The 22,137-nt window shown below is 40.7% G+C and overlaps 1 protein-coding gene across 2 annotated transcripts in view; it reads right to left on the bottom strand.

The window, feature by feature from the left end:
• The window catches only part of LOC130904391 (helicase ARIP4-like), an 81,507-nt gene that overhangs the window by 35,864 nt on the left and 23,506 nt on the right, over window positions 1-22,137 (bottom strand). For both annotated transcript variants that reach the window (XM_057817129.1, XM_057817121.1), the window contains exons 2-6: window positions 19,294-19,537; window positions 14,175-14,308; window positions 13,914-14,036; window positions 652-854; window positions 393-575 (exon numbers count right to left, since the gene is read on the bottom strand). In XM_057817129.1, coding sequence (XP_057673112.1) covers window positions 393-575; window positions 652-854; window positions 13,914-14,036; window positions 14,175-14,308; window positions 19,294-19,537 — 887 coding nt within the window. The remainder of the gene's footprint in view (window positions 1-392; window positions 576-651; window positions 855-13,913; window positions 14,037-14,174; window positions 14,309-19,293; window positions 19,538-22,137) is intronic.

The following is a 22,137-nucleotide window of genomic DNA, read 5'->3' as shown; positions in this document are numbered from 1 at the left end:
CCCCCAAATGTCCTTATATGATCAGGCAACGCCCCCCAAATGTTCCCAAATGACCTTATATGACCAGACGACGCCCCCTAAATGTTCCCAAATGACCTGATATGATCAGGCCACGCCCCCTAAATGTTCCCAAATGACCGGATATGACTAGGCCACGCCCCCAAATGCTCCCAAATGACCTGATATGAATAGGCCACGCCTCCCAAATGTTCCCAAATTACCTGATATCATTCTCCCAGGCCCCATAAATGTCCACAAATAGACAGGATGTGACCTGATATTGTCCCCGAATTGTCCCCAAACCAACCTAGGCTGGGGCTAAGATCTGTATCTCCACATGGCAAAGACAAGAAGTAATTAATGCTTAGACTTTAAAAATTGAAAGAGCTTACAGGTACGATGGCGAGCACGGTGTGTGCCTTGGTGTATCTGAAGAGAACGTCAATGAAGGAGATGACCTGCAGTGTTTTGCCCAGGCCCATGCTGTGGGCCAGGACGCAGCCAAATCCACTGCTGCTTCCAAAACGCTCCAACGACTCCACCAGATTGTCATACAGGAAACGAATTCCCCCGATCTGAGATGAATGACAAAAACCTGAGTTGGACTTTACTTAGAATTCCCAAATCAAAAGAAGAAGAATTGCTGGCTACCTGGTGAGGTTTTACTGCCCGCGCCAGTTGAGGTGAGAGGAAAATGTCTTCTTCTGTCGCCGGGTGGTTCACGTTGACCAGCACCCGCGCTTGGTCGTCCGGACGATTGAAGTCGTCGTTGACGTGCATGCCACTCGGCTCGCGCTCTATATCATGGTCTCGGCTGACGGCGTTGTCGTCGCATCGGCTCAGATTTATCGTACCTACGCAGAAGGCAAGGGCGTAGGTTTGGTCTCAACATTGGTAGTGGCGATATAACAAATGTAAATAAATGTAATTTGCATGTACACTTTTTGCTGAAGACGGGACACCAATAAGACCAAACAGATTGGGTGAACAATGGTCAGGGCTACATTTCTAACGATTATGAACCTAATTAATTGATTAGACTAAATGATCGAAGTAGGGCAGTCCTAAACGACTAATTTCCTCCCGATTAGTCAGCAGACTATTTTTACGATTAGTCGACTAATCTAATAATAAATTTTTTTTTTTTTACTACTTTAATAATGACATTTTTGTTGAAGCTTATTAATTCACAAAAAACATTTTGGAACACCTAAATTCTTTATTAAGATATAAATAACGTAAATATCAATAATAATTCATAAACAATAAGGTCAAATGCTGCTGGCATTAACTAGTGGAAAAAAAAAAAAAAACACGGAAACACTGTGACTTCACCTTTTTAACAGGAGTCAAAACAATTCTTACTCTTTTTGTGGTATGTCATTGTCTATATTGTTCTGAATGTTAAAATGAATTACAATGTCCCGGACAACCATTTTAAGAATACTTTGTGTGAGTTCAGATGCTTTTTCTGGTGTGCATTCCGCATTTTTGGGGGAGGGGAAAAACTGTTCAACTTTTAATTTGTTTTAACCTGAAAATAGATAAAGTGGAGGGCACACTGAAATATTACCATAATTATTTTGAATGAAAGGCACACATAGTCAGAGTAACAAAAGTTAAATAAATAGTATTAATTTTATAGTATACTACTAGTGATGCACGATAATGCATTTTTCAGCCGATACCGATAACCGATAATTTCCTCCTTGTTCCAACCGACAATGTCAAGCCGATAATTCTATTAAAAGATTTATGTAAAATTTTAAAGTATACACAAGAGAAAATATTACTGTGCAAAAATATTATTGCTCCTTTTTCAACATCAAATGTGAACAAGTAGTAAATTCCAACTACTAAATAAAGACCGATCTGTCTGACATTGTGTAATGGTAAACTTTTGGCAACAATTACTTACAGAGTAAATACCTAAGTTGCACAAAAATGGCTTTAAAAGTAAGCCATTCCTAACATATAACATTACTACACAGCAAAAACACAACTCCTTAAAATTAGTTAAATTCCCTTGTTTTCAGTGTAAATCTATAGGAAATAAGTGAAATTAACTGCCTGCACTTCAAGTATATTTCACTCAGATTTCTTGAAGAAAAATAGCCAACTGAAAATAAGCTTAACAGCCTTATTTTAAGCAATAAATTATTATTCATAATCCTTAAAAAAAAAAAAAAAAAAAAACTTGTCAGAAATGTTCTTTATTCAAGAATATGTATGGCAAGGCAAGGCAAGGCAAATTTATTTATATAGCGCAATTCAACACAAGGAAATTCAAAGTGCTTTACATCACATGAAGACCATAAAAATCACATTTAAATCAACACAACGTAAAAACTAAGACAAAAGATCGCATTTAATCACTGAATAAAAATAAAAAAAATAAAAATAAAACAAAAACTACTACTACTAATAATAATTGAAATCAGCAATGGAGATAAGCACAAGAGGAATAGAAAGCAGATAGATTGAATTATATAGACAGTTATGGAGATGCAGTGCTAAACAAAAGCGTTTTTAGCCCTGATTTAAAGGAGCTAACAGTTTGAGCATACTTCAGACGTTCGGGTAACTTGTTCCAGAGGTGAGGAGCATAATAACTAAATGCTGCCTCACCCTGCTTGGTTCTTGTTCTTGGAACATGGAGAAGACCGGTTCCAGACGACCTTAGGGGTCTAGATGTCTCATAGGAATCTAACAAGTCAAGCATGTATTTTGGTCCAAGGCCATTAAGTGTTTTGTAGACGAGCAGTAGTATTTTATAGTCTATCCTTTGACTCACTGGAAGCCAGTGTAGCGATTTCAAAACCGGTGTAATGTGGTCCAGCTTCCTTGTATTTGTGAGGACTCTGGCTGCAGCATTCTGTACTAGCTGCAGCTTCCTGACTGATTTTTTATCAAGACCTGTAAATATACCGTTGCAGTAGTCCAATCTGCTGAAAATGAATGCATGCATAAGTTTTTCCATGTCTTGTTGAGTCAGAAGCCCCTTAATTCTGGTTATATTTTTTAGGTGGTAATAAGCGGATTTAGTGACGGACTTTAGATGGCTATCAAATTTTAGATCTGAGTCAATAATTACGCCAAGGTTTCTGACTTGATTTGTAGCCGTAAGTGACATTGTGCTAAGTTGGCCGCTTATCTTTGACCTTTCCTTTTTTGGCCCAAAAATGATCACCTCTGTCTTCTCCACATTTAACTGGAGAAAATTCTGGCACATGGTATGGTTCAAAACATTATTTGAAAGCATTTTTTTTCTTGAAAATGAACTTATTTTTTTAGATGTTTGGGCTAAAGAAGAACAAATGGCAATATTTAGTTCAAGTAAGTGGAATAATCTGGCGCATTCATCTGTTAACTAGTCTTCAACACTCAAAACAAGATGGGGAAAATTATTTGACTAGATTTAAGAAGAATGATCTGATTAAGACGTCATAAATTTAAAGCGTAATGAACTTATTTTTTAGATGTTTGGGCTAAATAAGAACAAATGGCAATATTTAGTTCAAGTAAGTGGAATAATCTGGCGCATTCATCTGTTAACTAGTCTTCAACACTCAAAACAAGATGGGGAAAATTATTTGACTAGATTTAAGAAGAATGATCTGATTAAGACGTCATAAATTTAAAGCGTACTGAATGCATTACTGACTAGATGACTTCTTTGTGTGGTTTGGTGCATGTTACAATTATCAACTAACCACTGTGCCGTCATGATAAACATGCTTACTTGACATCACTTGTCCAAATGTCCGTGGTAAAACTGATGTGATCGGCATGTCTTTCACGAAGAATCGTGGTCGTATAAACTGCATTATTTTTTCTTCAGGGGTTTGGCTATCGGGTCATTTCGGGAATTTCCTCCTGCCTGTGCCCTTCAGTCCGTCCGGCCGCCAAATTAGCACCCGCACCATGAGTTTTTTTTTTGTTTTTTTTAAACCTCCAGGTGTTCAAAAACTCAGGTTGTACCAGAGGTTGTGCTAGACTTTTTCGTTGTCTGTCATTTTGACTGACAGGGTCATAAAAATCCGGTCGTAATCTATTTTTACCCGTCACTTAAATTTTTAAAATGATGATAATGACATTGTGGTGACCCTTTGTTTGGCATAATTCACCTACTGTACTTGTGTGTCCATTTGGCCGAGCGCGTTACCGGCTCTATCCACTCGCTCTCGCTATATGATTGGCCGAAGAGTCGAAATGCTCTCCCGTGAAATGCCTGTTTAAAAATGTTCCCGTTGTCACTTCTTGCATTCGCTTATAAGTGCCCATTTAAAAAGGAAAAGCGATGGATGATACTACAAACAGAGCGTATTATTAACAAATGTTGATGTAACCCCAGTTAAAATAATTAAATTAAATTAGATTAAAAATTGGGCAAATAAGTAATAAATAAACCACCAAATAAGTGAGCATTTGCATATTAAAAATGATTTAAAAAAAAAAAAGTGTAATTTTATAAATAATTAACATTTATAAATATTCAATAAGTTACAAATTTTTGCTTTCACTAATAAAGTTTTTTTCCAAGAGTGAGAGAGCCCACGAGTCTCAGACAAGAGACCGAGAGGAAGCGTAGCAGTTGGCTACGAGCTACCGCTAATGAAGAGAAGAATTAAACCTTTTTTCCTCCCAAAACGCCGATCCTGAGCCTCACTACTTGAGTTGTGTGACCCTTTGGAAGGCTCTAAACATTAATCAGGAGCGTTTTGGTAAGTTTTATTTGGTTAAAATGCTTATTTTGAGAAGTTAGTTTTAGCGGAGCTACCATGCAATGGGCACATTCAGTTGCCACAATTTATACTACGAAACGTAGAATTATATTGGATGTAAGTGTCATTGTTAGTATTTTATTTAATGAAAAAATGATGTATTTTATTTTGTGACTTAAATTCATTTGATGTGAAAAATGTGCCGTACTGTGGATAAACGGTCGACTAACGGCTACGTTCGAGCCGCCATTTTAGGTCTCGAAATGCGGCCTTCCTAGCAGCTAGACTGAGTTAAAACTATTTTTTTTTGTTGTACAAATGTCTAAAATTTATTTCTCGTGGCCTGATAACAGGCCAGGTTTTTTTTCCCCCTTGGGAAAAGCCACTGAGTTTCCCCCGAAACTCAGACTGCCAATTGAAGAGTGACGACGACGTCAAGGACAACAGGATTCTCGGTAAGAGCCGAGTGGCGAGCTAACCCAAGAGTTGGATTTTCCCTTCTGAACAACGAGCTACCGTCACAACCAAGGTTGCGGTAGGAGTTGGGATTATGTTTTTTCTTTTGGATGGACAGAACTGAATGGTGTGCTTCCTATACACCACAAACCCATTGGATCTTTGGAGGACAATTAACGGACAGCTAAATTGTTCTACATTTGGTTTTGAGTGTTAAGTTCTTTCAATAATTTGAACTTCTAAGTGCCTTCGAATATTATTTGGAGTGTTACAAATTGATTGTTGCGCAATATTGTGATTTTGCTTTAAAACTAAACAAAACACAATAATCACTATAAGTAGAAAACCTGACCGGTCAGAAGACAGAACAAAACTAGGATAAAAAAGAAACAAAACAACTGATTGCACCTACCTTTTATTATAATCTTTAATATAAAATTAAGGAGGTTAATAGCAAAAGGTATTTTGCACAGGTACACCTTGTAAATTGATGTACATTACTTTTTTTGTTAATTGTAGTTTGTCCATTGTCTTGTTAATTTGTTTAGTAAATTGCCGGCTTTGTTTCAAGTAGTATCTGTCTCTGGTTCCTTCCTTTTCTTACTTACCACTCCCTGAACCTAGAACTAGTCCAGTAGCCCACATCACCCTCTGCCTAACAGCAGAGGCGCTACATTAAAGTTGTATAATCATATAGCGAGAATAAGGGAAGTCACTGACAAGCGCAGGCCCCCGCGAGTGGATAGTGAGGGGTCTAGGATAGTGCGCCTACAGCTAACAAGACTCTTAACATTGCATACCGCTTCAACAAATTCAATAGTATTTAGTTTTCATTCATTTTAAATTAATATTCTGTCCGAACAAGCTTAACAGAGAATCCACACCGTGCCATCACACATCAAGCAGATGAATATGTAACTTTTTCGCCGCAGTGACAAAAACAGCTGACTGTGGCCCCAGTAGTTAGGTAGCCTACCATATGTAGCATATGGAACAATGAAATTAACAGTTCACCTGCTGTGGCCTGAACGTAGTCTCACACTTTCCTCCTGGTGCGCATGGACTTGAATTGCGTGCCCGCTTGTGCAGTCCCTGTTTTTTCACCTCTTTTATCAACACCATCATCGTTTGGGGTTTTTTTGAAGAAACTTCGGACACTCAGTTGCCTTGACATTTTTCAGAGTAAGGCCAACGACGTCATGCATCAAGAGAGACAATAGCTAATTAATAAGCTCACTCGCCACCCTGTGGTCTGGGGTATGAATTGCAACCGGTCAAAATGACGGATGGACTTTTTCCGTCACCGTTTTAAAAAATCGGTCAACGACGGAAAATATTCGGTTAACGCGACCCCTGGGTTGTACATGTAAAAAATTATATATTTATTATCGGTTATCGATATCGGTATCGGCTTTGAGGAGCAGGAAGTTATCGATATCGGTATCATTTTCAAAAAATGGATATCGTGCACCCCCATTATATAATGCAAATAAAGTTGCTTAAAAGTTGGTGGGGACAATTTGAGCATCCTGAAAAGTTGCTAGTGTTATGTCCCTACCGTCCCTATGCAAACCGAGGCCCTAGGTGTGTACGTATGTACAACTTATCAAACACTGTCGTTGACACCTGTTGCTTTTTTGTGTGCCTTTTAAAATTCGGAAGAAAAAAAAAAAGAACATCAAATGATGGGCATTGCGTAAGCTGGCAAGAGGACACGTGTGTTCGTCAGTATGTTAGTGTGTGTACAAAATAAGAGAGATGGAGCAAGAAAGAGCTTATATAACGCCAATGAATGTCTGGTTATACAAGTAGGATTAGAACGGTGGGGGGAGACGGCTTATGCAAGCTCCGCTAGAAATGTCACTGTGCCACGGCGTTGGTACACCGTGTAAGTGTTTTTGTGTGTCTCTGTGTCTTCTGGCACCCGACCAGCTGTATCTCTGATCTGCTCTTTCTATCGCACCCTACCACGTTTTTTTTCCCCTCGTTGACTCATCGCCACTTCCCCTTCCTTTCCTTTCTATGGCCACTAAATCTTCAAATAATGAGGGAACAGGACATCATGTACTCTGTGGACACTTGAAATATTTGGGTGTGCCACAGTAAATATAATGCTTGCCAGAACCAGATCTAAATATGAGGGGTGTGACAAAATTAGGAGTGGGAACATCTTGTTACCTCACGATACGATACGATTTGCGATACAAAGCTCATGATAACGATGATCTGATGATACAACGATTATCGATACATTGGTCAAGAAATCATTCTAGGATATTCTAAAAACAACTGATAAACAGAAAAACAAGCGTCTGCTGTGAATTGGAATGAGTTTATCACTAGTAGACGTCCAATCCGTTTGAAGTGGGAGGGATGGCAGCGAATGAACATCTATGGCTGCAGTGGCAGCCAATGCGGCAATGAGGTAATTTTGGGCCATTTAATCTCATTTTCCTGTTGATTTTCAGTTACTTCCTGTTGATTTTGGGGTGTTTTATGGGTCACTTCCTGTTCATTTTGAGTTATAGAACAGGAATTGACCTGGGAATCACCCAAATGATTAGGTAGTGACTCAAACTCAACAGGAAATGACCTGTAAATGCCCCGAAAATCAGACAGAATGACTACAAACGCTCTGGTGTCGAATTAGTGATGCAACGATTAATCGATTAACCCTTTAACACCGAACGTGTCGGTTGCGACACGTTTACACATATCATCTTTTAAGCCTCATAACGCTGTAATTACGTCACCCACGTGCCCCTGGTTGCTCTCGTTTGAAAGTACAGAAGTTGATGTCCACAACGGTTTTTATTTGAAGTCAATCGACAAAGTAAAACAGGAGATAATGTCATTTGAGTTTTAGTTTTATTGTACTCATAAATATGCATTAAAACGCTGCATGGACCATGTGTCCATCTCCATATTTCCATCATTTCTCGTCTTTTTTTTCAAAACCGAAAGCAGCACAAAAGACTACATATCCCAAGAGCCGTTGTGATGTCAAGAAGGACGAACCTAATGTGAACATTTTTAATAAATTGACGAGCAAGGCGCCAACTAGGGTAAAGGAGACACGCGTAGCAAGCAACGGCCGGTTGGATTGAGCGAGCGACTTTGAAACGTGCAGAATGACTCGAAAACTAAATTTAGCGCAAGCTAATGCATTATTTCATTAACTTAAGGAATAGAATGAACTGTATTTGCCATTGTTTTCCTCTGAACTGTCGGCGTCTCGGCGAGTAGAAGTGACAGCAGTGCGCAAACGGCGGATGAGTACGCTGTGTGACGTTGTATGTGACGCAGTTTAGTGACATGTTCAAAAGCAAACTTTATTGAGTGCGCAAAAAAAAAAAAAACTTTATTGGGTCGCATGCCAAAAAAAATTGAATTGAACTGAACAACGTGTCAATATTTTTGAAAATACTTTTTTTTCAATGTTTATCATTTTTTCTTCACTATGAATCTTTTCAATTTCGATATCGATGTGTGTTCGAGAAGCTTGATTGCATGTACATATATACTTTGATAAGGTGATGGGTACAACACCTAACTTCACAAAGAGATATCCTCCAAACCCTTTTTGTGTTGGATAATATATATAATTTTTTTCTCACTATTTTGCACTGTATATAACATGTTTTGACCATAGTATGTGTGAAGGCCAAAAACGCCTATGACCATAGCTGCTGTTTGTGTTGAATTGTCCAACATAAAACTATTCAATCTTATTTTTTTCTATTGAATGTTTATCCTAGCAAGTAAAGATGCACCGATACCGATACTAGTATCGGCAGGGGGCGCCGATCCGGCCCAAAATGGTGGTATTGGTATCGGCGAGTACCAACAAAGACGGCGCCGATACCATTTACCGGTCCATTATTATAACATTTGACCACAGCTTTTTTCTCCTCCTGGCGCTCACTACACTCTGTCTCTGTGTTGTGTGATGACACGTGAACACCAAGCAGCTATCGCTATTGGCCTGCTCCAGACCAATGAGAGCGGGCCAATATCCACTCCTGACCAATCAAAAGGGGGCTTTTTCATAAGGACGAAAAACAAACCAGGAAATATGGCGGCGGTGGGGAAATATTTCCAAATAGAAATCCCGTCGATTAAAATCAATGGCTGCATGCAAGATTTGTGGCCTGAAAGTTTGGAGATGTGGAGTTAAATCGGCCAGTTTCAATACCTCAAACTTGATAAAACATTTGAAGACGAAACGTGAACGAACACAACGAGTTTGGGCCTGCAAGAGCAGGACTGCTATCCAGAGGAAGAAGGCCGCTGGACCGGAGCAACAATCTCTGGTCAGTTCACTTCGTCTACTTTACTTTTATTGTCTTTTACTGAAAAAAATGACGGAGTAATTTGGGAAGTGTTACCAAAGTATTGTTGCCACCTTTCAGAAATAGAAATAAGGGACTCCCGCCTCCCAAAAAAAAGGAGAGACGGGATGCTGTGGTCAGTTATTACTTATAATTGTTAGCGTCCGCAAATGCGGAAACAAGGTTGAACCTCGAAGCAGACAACAAGCGGGGGATACATACAAGGGTTTAATAATCGCAAACAAAAAATAACACGCGATCGCGGGATAGTAGAAATAACTAAAGGGAGTCCGTGACAGCAGGTCGACGGACAAACTCGAAGGTTAACTAAGACGATAGGCAGCGGTTACAAACGAGAGCAGCACACTAACAGAAAAACCCAATGCAGGGGCGTAACAAGCAAATGTAGCGAGATTATTGTGCCAGATGTCAAATAGCGATCAGCAAGGCAAATATCTCGGCAGCCTTCTCTGAGATCACCCGTGCTTAAATGCTGCGTTGATGAGCCTGCATTGGATTCAAGTGCGACGTCAGGAACGCCCCCACTACCAGCCCAGCAACAAAACACAATCTAACCAGCAGCAGAATGTGACAATAATTTCATGAAAGTTGCACTGTTTGGACTTTGAGAGGTTTAAAAAAGTTTATTCGGTTCATTCAGAGTTTATTATTATGAATTTATTTGTACTTTCTTACTGTTGGGCTAGTATTATACATGTTTTATTAATTTCACAAATTTAGCACTATTTTGGCCTTCGAGAGCCAAAGGTTTATTCAACGATTGTCTACTAGGGTTTAGTGTACTTTTTCCTATTTTGCAAAGGTAAGCAACAGCCTGACAAAGCCTTGATAGCAATGATTTCACATCCAATTATATAGCTCTTTGGGAAAAAAAAAATATATATATAAACGGGGTGGTATCGGTATGGTATCGGTATCGGCCGATACTGCACAGCCAGGTATCGGTATCGGGGCCAAAAAATGGTATCGGTGCAACACTACTAGCAAGTTAAATATTATCAAGCTTCAAAACGGTTGGTCGAGCATGTTTGGTTGTCAGTGGGACTTCAACATTACAAATTTTGAAAAAAGATTTTGGGATTTTTTTGTCTTTTTGGGTCCAAAATGTGGATTAAAGTTGGTCAGTGAAGAAAACAACGGTTTGGACATGAAGTTCAAGGTATCCTGAAAAAAGGGACCCGACTTGGCAATTGTGAACAGTTTTTTGTTTGAAATATAAAGGCAACATCAAAGGCATGCAAATTCGGCCAAAATAGGCTTAGGTGTTAAAGGGTTAACTCGAGTACCATATTTTTCTGACTATAAGTCGCAGTTTTTTTTCATAGTTTGGCTGGGGATGCGACTTATACTCAGGAGCGACTTATGTGTGAAATTATTAACACATTATGATATCATTTCACATGTTATTTTGATGTTTTGGAGTGACACTGAGGGTTTGGTAAACTTGTTTGCATGTTCTTTATGCTATAGTTATCTGAATAACTCTTAATAGCTATGGCCACGTTGAAATGCATGCTTTTAGTTTGTGGCGCTTTCACGCCCACGTCGGGGGCGCACTCGGACTTGTTTACGTGAAGAAGAGCGCTTACACGCCAGAAGAAGACGGACAGCTGCGTAAGTCTGAGTGAGTGGGTGAGTTAGCGAGAGAGAAAAATATCTTGTAAAATATCTCTACAGAGGCAACGCCTATGTGTATCATCTCTTCTGTTGTTGTTGTGTGTTTTCCACCCGCGATCGGACACTTAGCGCCAGTTGTGTGGTTGTTTGAACAATGCACTAATGCTAGCGAACGCATGCTAACCGTTTGTGTCATGTCATTGCTGTAAAAGAACCTAATTATCATTTATTTACGTGGATGCGAACCTGTTTGGTATCGAGGACGTAATTGATTCAGCAAATTATACGGACGTCCAGCATCGTCATTTGGGAGTTTAGCCCGCTGAATAGCCAGGATCCAGCCGTAGCGTCCTGGTAAGGACAGTATATTCGCATTTCGTTCTTCATGCACTGTACACTGTACACTTATTTAACATGTTGTTCTCTATTGTATTTTTATATTAAATTGCCTTTCAAGATGACATGTCTGTTCTATGTGTTGGATTTTATCAAGTAAATTTCCCCCAAAAAACATGCGACTTGCATATGTTTTTTTCCTCTTCGTTGGGCATTTTATGGCTGGTGCGACTTATACTCAGGTGCGACTTGTAGTCCGAAAAATACGGTATTCGATTAGAAAAAAAGATTCAAATTAAATTTTGCTGCTTTGAGTATTCGTTTAATTAAAGTAACGTTGTAACGGTTTGTTTTGAAAGTGTTTGCATTTATTTTTTGATTTGGGTGGATACACGGCCCTCTAGTCTGCCTCTTTTCACATGGCTGAATCCATCTGCTCCCTGTGAAGACCGGCATAAGCTACGTTTTTGTTTGAGCTAAGGATTTTTTTGAATGCATTCGTAATTTAGTTTAAAGGTGTATTTAGACATTTTTTGTGGGAATATGTGTATGAGCCATTTGTAGGGCTGCAGCTATCGAATATTTTAGTAATCGAGTAATCGACTGAAAATACTGTCGATTAATCGAGTAATCGGATAAAACATTTTTTTTTTTTTTTGGTAAAGAGCAATTATAAATAGGCCTATACATGAGAAAAAAAAAATTAATCCAATATTGAACCATTTTCAGTCAATCAATGTCTTGATTTTCGATGTTCATTGTTGAAAACAGCCAACAATTGCATCTAAGATGTGACTAAAAACTTCTAGATCTTATTAAAAAAAAAAAAAATTCTTACCTAAAAATGTAATTACGCTTGATAACACACATCACTTGAAAGCTCCGTGTATTTTCCACGTGTTTCAATTTAATTTCCATTTGTGTCAAGCTGTTTTGAAGTTTTAAGTTAGTCTAAACTGTAGGTACTGGTAGGATTTTGAGTTTTAGCAGTGTTCAAAATAAATGTATGATACCTGCTGTATTGGAGCACATTTATTCAGTAATGACTACTGAGCTAAAACTGACAGTTAAGCTTTATTATGTTTGAATTTTACACCCTCATCACTCTACAGCACTGTGTTTTTACAGATTAAATAAAGCCTGTATGTAAGACACGTTAGCCACGCATCGACAGTGGTCATAATCAATAGAAACCAAGCCCTCCGAAGGGCTAACGTTACGTGAGTGAGTGACAGTAACGTTATATTTATTAGCGATGAGAAGTCTACTGCTTAAAGATGGCGGCTGTTTACTAACGCTACTCAGGCGCGGCCGAGTCCTTCATTTTGCATAGTCTTAAATGCATGCGATATCCATGAGACGCATCGGACACAACCTGCTACCAAACTAGCATCATGCAGGCGTAGTTTTTAGCAACGTCGGCGTAGTTTGTAGCGGCTGTGGTAGCGGCTGTCGGCTGCGTTAAGTTTTTTTAAATTTTTTTTATTGCTTCTTCCTCCACGCACGTGACGTCAGCGCGTTGTCCCGCATTAAAGTAGTCCGGGCAAAACGTGATGCTTAGAGCTGGCAAAATTAAACGATTCCTCGAGGTGAATAAAATTACTCGGATCAGTTTTGAAACTCGAGTTACTCGAGTTGCTCGAGTATTCGTTTCAGCTCTAGCCATTTGTTAAGAGGATTGTAAAAAAGCGTTAGCATTTTATAGTATTTAAGCTAGCGGACTTTTGCTATGTAAGTTAGCCAATTGTTCTTTTGTTCTACATAGATCTTTTTTTATATATACCGTGTGAGGCTCAGCTCAGGAATTTAAATTTTTTAAGTTCCTTATCCAATTACTCGATTATTCGAACTAAATAGTTCATCGATTAATCGACTACTAAAATAATCGATAGCTGCAGCCCTATTGTGAATGACCGTTCCCAGTCTAAATGGATTGGGTGTCGAGCACCGTCAATGGCAGCCTTAGAGTTACCTGAGACACTATTATGGTGGAAGATTCTGGTAGCAACTTGTTGGTTCCTTTTTTTCTTTTTTAAACATTGACAGCTTTTTAAAACGTTATCTCGATTCTTGGCAGGAGCATATCGATAACCTTTTGGGATATTTTGTCACTCCCCTAGTGATGTCCTTGTAGACCCATTTGTCAGTAAACCTTTTATGCATTTATTCATTCATGGACTACAACTTTTAAAGTTAACGGACGAAAACATTTTGAGTAATTGTTACCTAAAACTAGACAAAATTTTCGTTGACTGAAACTAGACGAAGACATTTAAAATGACTAAGATATGACTAAGATTAATAGACAAAAGACGAAAATTAAAAGGGCTGCAATAAACAACAACGGCCTAAATGAGTTTAATTGCGTCCTACTAAAAGGGCGGCCATTTTCTTTTCAACTGTGAGTGTGTATGTCTCCATCTCTGACCTGCTTTGTTCGAGGCACAAATGTCGGTCTTGACGTCTCGGAAAGTGCTACTGGAGTCCTGGGTGATGCCTCCCTCCTGCTGCGGGGATGATGATGTTGATGACACATGCTTTGTTACATCACCTGAACAAAGGGGTTGAGGGAAAAGCAAAAGAGATTACTACTTTGTGTTTGTCATTCGCACTTAAATATGGTCACATTTCAAAGCTTGACAGGTGGTACGTGTGTGTAAATGGATGGACGTGGATGCTGAGGACGCACCGGTTCCACATTCAGGCAGCGGCGGTATGGGGAAATCTTGCTTTCGCTGGTCATTCAGACGTCGCCTCCTTTGTAGCTCTTCCTGCTGAGCGCTTTGGGTGACGGCTTCCAGCTGATGCTCTCGCAGTAGCTTCCTACAATTCCGTAAGCGTAATAAGAGCACTCATATGAACACGTAGTACGGATTCATTACTCTCAATGTCACTTTGGGGGTTCCGTAGCATGTAAACGTACGGAGCCCTCAAAGGTCATCGATAGAAATAAAATAAATCTAAACCATCTGGTGTGCACTAGAAACTATCTGGTGCGCACCAGATAGTATGTGGCGCGTACTTGAAACCCACAACGCATCATGGTGACGATGTGCAAGTAATGCAGTAATATCTTTATGGTTGAGTCCAAGATTCAAGTAAAGCTAAACTAAATCCTGTATTATCATTTTTAGCCTAAACCGCTGGTGCCTGGTGGTCCTGCAGTTTGTGGCTCACAAAAGGGAACTTTCTGGTGCGCACCAGAAAATTATCTGGTGCGCAGCAGATTGTATGTGATAGTACAGTGTTGCAAATAAGTATTTAGTCAACCACTAATTGTGCAAGTTCTCCCACTTGAAAATATTAGACAGGCCTGTAATTGTCAACATGGGTAAACCTCAACCATGAGAGACAGAATGTGGAAAAAAAAAACAGATAATCACATTGTTTGATTTTTAAAGAATTTATTTGAAAATCATGGTGGAAAATAAGTATTTGGTCAATACCAAAAGTTCATTTCAATACTTTGTTATGTACCCTTTGTTGGCAATAACGGAGGCCAAACATTTTCTGTAACTCTTCACAAGCTTTTCACACACCGTTGCTGGTATTTTGGTCCATTTCTCCATGCAGATATCCTCTACAGCAGTGATGTTTTGGGGCTGTCGTAGGGCAACACGGACTTTCAACTCCCTCCTCACTAGTGACGAGATTTGTCGTTCACTTGGGTAAACGAATCCATTCCGGTTCGTTCAGTAAAAAGATTCGTTCAAACAAATCGTTCAACGAATCGTTCGCCCCCCTCATCTCCCTCCCCGCCCAACCGAATCGTTCGGTTACTGAACGGGAAGTGACGTTGCCGAACGAATCACCAAAGACCGCTTCGCAGTATAACTGAACGGGAAGTGACATTGCTTGGTCCCTCCCTCTCTTCCACATTGACCACTCGTCGTAGTTTCAGAAATGAGTGACAGGCGGTATCATTCTGCTTTCACAGACAGCCTCGTCTCCCTCCTGCTGCTGCAAAAGCGAGGGAGAACTTCCGCGTCGTCTGTCCTAGTTCTATGGGCTCAAAGTCATGGCTCGTGCTTGCATTTCGATTTAGGACACGGTTAAACATTTTCCTTTTGCGAGGGGAGTAGGGGGCGGGGGCGCACGGACTTTCTTTAGCAGGTTCTTGATCACACATACATATACAGCATGTTTGCTGTCACGAAAATAAAAATACATCGAAAGTTTAATTTCTGAATATGGAACGACCAACACATCATATTTACATCTCGCTCTGTTGTATTTTTGTTTTTTAGTATTAAGATGATCGTGTTGAATTTTTGCACTGGTATTAATAAATAAAATAATCCGATCAGCTCCCCTGTCGTCCCCGCATCTCAGATCATCAAATGCTGACGAGAAATAATTGTTTGCTCTTTACGATGTCGCCTTTCTACTCTCATTAGTCTGTTAAGAAAAATGTAGACATATTGCGACATCTCCCGTGTCCGCGTGCTTTGTTTTTGGGCGCTTGAGTAGCACATGATGGACGGATTGACATAATTTGTCAAACCAACCAACACCTGACACGAAAAAAAAAAAAAAAACACTCAGAAAAAAATTACATGTATATACAGTTTCATTGCAAATCAGTATTATGGTGATCATATTGTTTTTTTGCACTGGTATTAATAAATAAAATAATCCGGTCAGCTCCCCTGTCGTCCCCGCATCTCATCGTCAAAATGCTGACGAGAAATAATTGTTAGCTCTTTACGATGTCGCCTTTCTACTCTCATTAGTCTGTTAAGAAAAATGTAGACATATTGCGACATCTCCCGTGTCCGCGTGCTTTGTTTTTGGGCGCTTGAGTAGCACATGATGGACAGATTGACATAATTTGTCAAACCAACCAACACCCGACACGCTGACACGAAAAAAAATAATAAAACACTCGGGAAAAAATTGACATGTATATACAGTTTCATTGCAAATCAGTATTATGGTGATCATACTAAATATTTTTTTCTGTGCACATATGAGGTAAATATCGCTGCCATGAAGCCTCCATATAGTGACAGTTCTCTGCCCGCTTCACTGCCGTCACGCGACCGCAGCTCAGCTTTTGCTTGCCTCGTAGCTACCCGTGTTTTAAATTACTGTAAATTTGATAGTATGTTGTCATAGGCAGTCACGAGTTTGTTGAGAAAAGTACTACTCTAAACAATGCTCGCTAGATTTGTGTAGTGTTTTTGTCTGTTTGAGCAGCATTTGATAGGCTCCACGTTAACAAATATGTGACAAAGTCATTTCCTTTCATTTTCTGATTCGTTCACCGCATAGTCATTACTGGAAAATCAAGTTAGCAGCAAGCTCGGTCAGGAACCGGAGGACCGAGTCACTGAACGGGAAGTGACAAAACTCAGTCTTGCCCCCCTGCCTGCATGCTGGCTGCTTATTGGCCACACGTGGACGTGAGTGACAAACGCCCTGAGTCTGTTTCCGCTCCCTCCCCTGCCCGCGATGAGGCTGGCGTCTGATTGGTCGTGTGCGATGTCAGAAGACGCTGCCGCTTGCTCAACGCCCTCCCACGCAGCGAACAAGCACCACCTTCATAGAACGAATCAGTGCAGTTGATGATTAGTTCGGTCTCGTTCACCAAAACAATTCGTTCAAAAAGAACGAATCGTTCGCGACCGATACAACACTACTCCTCACCCCGTGGCGTCAAAATGATAACAAGAACGGTGAGCAAAAATCCCAGAACCACACAGGGGGACCTAGTGAATGACCTACAGAGAGCTGGGACCACTGTAACAAAGGCTACTATCAGTAACACAATGCGCCGCCAGGGACTCAAATTTTTTTCCCACATTCTGTCTCTCATGGTTGAGGTTTACCCATGTTGACAATTACAGGCCTCTCTAATATTTTCAAGTGGGAGAACTTGCACAATTAGTGGTTGACTAAATACTTATTTGCCCCACTGTATGTGGTGTACACCACATACGATTTGGTGCGCACCAGATTGTATGTGATAGTATGTGGTGCCCACCACATACTATTAGCTGCGCACCAGATCGCCTGTGTTGCGCACTAGAAACTATCTGGTACGCACCAGATTGTATGTGGGGCACACCACACACGATCTGGTGCGCACCACATACCTCTGGTGCATACCACATGTCGGGTGCGCACCAGCTTGTATTTGAAAATATGTGGTGCGTACCACATAGATCTGTTGCGTAACACATGTCTGGTGCACATCACATACTGTCAGGTGCACACCAGATAGTATGTGATGGAATGTGGAGCGCACCAGATCATATGTGATAGTATGTGGTGCACACCACATACGTCTGGTGCGCGCCAGATTGTATGTAAAAATATGTGGTGCGCACCACATAGATCTGTTGCGCAACACATGTCTGCTGCACACCACATACTATCAGGTGCGTGCAACATATGTCTGGTGCGCACCAGAGAATATCAGGTGTGCACCAGATTGTATGTGATATTATGTGGAGTGCACCACTTACAATCTGGTACACACCACATATGTCTGGTGCGCACCACATACTATCAGGTGCGCACCAGATTGTATCTCATAGTATGTGGTGCGCACCAGATCATATGTGAAAGTATGTGGTGCGCACCACATACTATTAGGTGCACACCAGATAGTATGTGGTGCGCACCACATGCTATTAGGTGCGCACCAGATTGTCCTGACCTCTTCTTGCTCCTTTACTCCACTGTATTTTTATGGACTATAACTTCGCTTGCTAATTCCCATTAGCAGTTCTGGGGTTCCTGTCTATCCTTCCTGGGAGTGGATCTCTCCTGACTGTGGTACTCCCCAAGGTTTCTCATTTTTCTCCCAATTGACTCTGGAGTTTTTGGAGTTTTTCCTTGCCGGCATGGAGGGTCTTAAGGATAGGGGATACCCAGGACTTGAACTGTATCTATTCATCTTTGTTGCTTCATTTCTAATTGTGTATCATATTGCCTCTGTAAAGCCCTTTGAGACTTCTGTTGTGATTGAGGGCTATACAAATAAAATTGAATTGAATTGAAATTGTATGTGGTGCGCACCACATACTATTAGGTACGCACCAGATTGTATGTGATAGTATGAGGTGCGCACCACATATGATCTGGTGCGTAGCAGATCATATGTGACAGTATGTGGTGTGCACCACATTCACATATGATCTGGTGTGCACGACATACTATCAGGTGCGCACCAGATTGTATCTGATAGTATGTGGTGCGCACCAGGTCATATGTGAAAGTATGTGGTGTACCACATACCTTCATATGTGATAGTATGTGGTGCGAACCACATACCTTCATATGTGATAGTATGTGGTGTGCACCACATACGATCTGGTGCACATCACATACGATCTGGTGCGCATCACATACTATCAGGTACGCACCAGATTGTATGTGATAGTATGAGGTGCGCACCACATACGATCTGGTGCGCAGCAGATCATATGTGGTGCGCACCACAGTTTCTAGTGTGCACCACATAACATCTGGTTCGCACCAGATTGTATGTGATATATGTGGTGCGCACCACATACGAACTGGTGCGAAAACAACATTTCTGTTTCCAGCGGCTGCGTGAAGGATGAATAGTAATAAGGAAAAGAATCCAGTTGAGGCTAAACAATAGCATATGACAGTTAGCAACCGTGTGGCTTAGTGTGGCAAATTTGCAGTATCAAATTAGTTGGCAACCAATTTATTAATATTAAAAAAAATTAATAAGAAATGTCTACAACTAAACAAGAATGTTTGATGTTTCAATGCTTAAGCACAAAAATAAAGTCCCGGTACGACGGCGTCGCCGGAACAGATCGTCTTACCTAATATTACGTCTCATATGCGACGCTTTTGAGCTTCTCTTTCTATTTTCTGTCAGCGTGGAGGAAGGGGTGGGTCTTTGGCTGGCGACCCCAGAGTGGGGTCTCGAAGTAGGCTGTGAGGGGGGAGGCTTGGCCGGCGTCCCCCCTGCAGGTGAGGTAGAAGGTGGAGGGATGCACTGCCATTCCCTGAGGTCGCCTCCCTGTGCCTCATTCTGGGAACTGAAGGAGGCGCTGTGAGACTCATCTGAGAAAGGAAGAGGAGAACAGTGACTTAAAATAAGAACGAATTCAAGCGATTTCTTTATCAGGTGCATGTTTTGCAGCGTCCATACAAACATAACCGTAATTCAAGGGAGAGATCAGTGGATTGCAACCAATGGTGATTGCTCTTGGACTGTAAGGTGAGCTTCCCACAAAATGTCAAAAAATAAGACACACTTTGAGCTTTCCGTCATTAAAAGACCAGCATCCGCCGCTGGTACATTTGATACCGCTGCCATAATGTTTTTTTTTTTTGAAAAGCACACTTAACCTCAATCCACAAAACCAGTTTGAATCTGCTTTCACCTTTCATCTTTTCACACACTTCCTCTTTCCTCAGTCGCCCTGCCAGCGACACACTGAACCAGATCTCGGGTTTATGTAATCGCTGGATCATAAAGATGGACAGATTACGAAAGGAAAAATAGGAATGGAACACCTACGCGCCTGCACACAAAGAACAGGCCTCGCCAGGAATCTGACAGGCATGATGGTGCAAAATAATGCGCTTGCCAACACATGCGGTCACAGAGATTTTCAATGTTCATGACACCTGGTGTATTAAGTCACAGACCTTCAATAAACACATGAGAAAATGTGCGGTGACGCTCTGAGGCTTGATTTGCCTTGCAAATCAACTTGCATAAAATGCCTTCTGGACATGTAATGTAATCAAAGGCCATGCAGACGCTTAAATAGCACGAGGCTGTCTGACTTAGTTAGGTTTGTGTGTGTGTCTTAATTAGAGGTTACATTTACTTGAAAAACATTTAGAATGTACTTTTAAGAGTAGAGTTTTAACCAGGCCCGGATCTAGGTTGACCCACCAGAGTGGGCACTAAGAAAACTTGAGGGGGCACCCACAATGCAGGCTTTTTTTTTTTTTTTTACCCTCTGCATTTCTCTGGGTTTGGGACCGGCGCAAGTAGGACACTGGCTTGTGTCCCGCTGAGGCTGCATTAATTTTTTTTTTTTTTTTCCTTCATCTATCTACTTATTTTCGCTGTCGGCATGATGTTATGATGACGTCATCTCGCATGGCAATGTGTCGCCATTTTGAGATGGGGGCACGAACAGGTAAACAGCCGTAGACAAACGCTGTCTGAAATTCATAATTTTCAGCTGTGTTTTGCGTCTTTTTTCATAAAAACGTCTTAAACATGACTTATTATTATCACGAGTCAATGCCGACAGACGCGAGGAGGCAATACTACTTAAAATTAGCGTGTATTGGCCTGCAAATCTGCCCATACAAAGTCACAGCTGATAGCTGGATAAACAATCCATAGGAATTGTCTTCAGTGGAGTTCGGAAACATCTACAACTACCTCATGAAGAATTGTGGGCTTGCCTGTGAAGACAGCAATGAGAGAGGATGTATCCGCATGTCAGTGGAAATTAAACACGCCAAGTTTTGGCAAAAAGACAACTTATTCTCCGTCAATTCATACTACGAAGTCAACGTTGAGCTGCAACCACCTCAACACAAAATATGCACAATATATGAAATCGCATATGTACTGCACTATCTGTAGCAAACTGCATGTGAAAATATGAATAAACAATTAGCAGAGCGCCCGAGACGCGTTTTGCCGACCCTCTAACTCGTGGGTAATTAGCATATCACAAGTTTCATGCTAAGTGAATCTGTCTCACTTTTTTTGCACTGAAGTACACACAGTTCACATTTTTACGTTTTTAAACACATTTAAACAATAAATACCGGCGATGCAACTTCAAATTCAAGGCAAAGTGGTCACAGAGTCAGTGGGAACTGACTGCGGCCGTCGTTGTCTGATTCTCTACTGAACAACGTCCCTTCCGTGTTGCAGTTTCATTCAAATAAAGTGCGCATGAGATGCAGTAAATTAAGGCGTCCACTAGATGATGCTAATAAGACGTAAAAGAAACTCAGGTATTCAATCACAAAATCCATCAATCTTTTATGCATAACAGAGCACCGTCATTTTGATTGGGTGGGCACGACTCACGTCTGGGTGGGCCGTGCCCACCCTGGCCCCCCCATACATCCGGCCCCGGTTTTAACACGCCATACTTTTACTTGAGTAGATTTGTGAAGAAGAAAAGCTACTCTTACTTCGCTACTTTGGGCTGTACTAGTTTTTCCTCTTTATTCTACATACAGTGGTACCTCTACTTATAAAATCAATTGGTTCTGAAAGTAGTTTCACTTGAAAACTCTGAAAGTAGAGACGCGTTTTCCATGTGAACGCCCGAATCCGTTCTAAACAGTGCTGCAACGATTAATCAATTAACTCAAGTAATTCGATTCAAAGAAAGCTTCGAATCAAATTTTGCTGCTTCGAGTATTCGTTTAATTAGATTTTTGTTGTAATGGTTTGTGTTTGCATTTAGTTCTATTGATTTGGGTGGATACACTGCCTTCTAGTGGCAACAGTGAAGATGATATAACTCATTTAACATGGCTGAATCCAGCTGCTCCCTGTTAAGACCAACATAAGGTAGGTATATCTAGCCATTTTTTGTAGGAATATGTGTTTGACCGATTTGTTAAGAGCGTTGGGAAAAAAAAGTAAGCATTTTGTTGCATTTAAGCTAGCA

The sequence above is a fragment of the Corythoichthys intestinalis genome, chromosome 2 (genome assembly GCF_030265065.1).
Source record: "Corythoichthys intestinalis isolate RoL2023-P3 chromosome 2, ASM3026506v1, whole genome shotgun sequence".
NCBI classification, from domain to species: domain Eukaryota; kingdom Metazoa; phylum Chordata; class Actinopteri; order Syngnathiformes; family Syngnathidae; genus Corythoichthys; species Corythoichthys intestinalis.
This window is presented reverse-complemented; position numbering and strand designations above follow the sequence as displayed.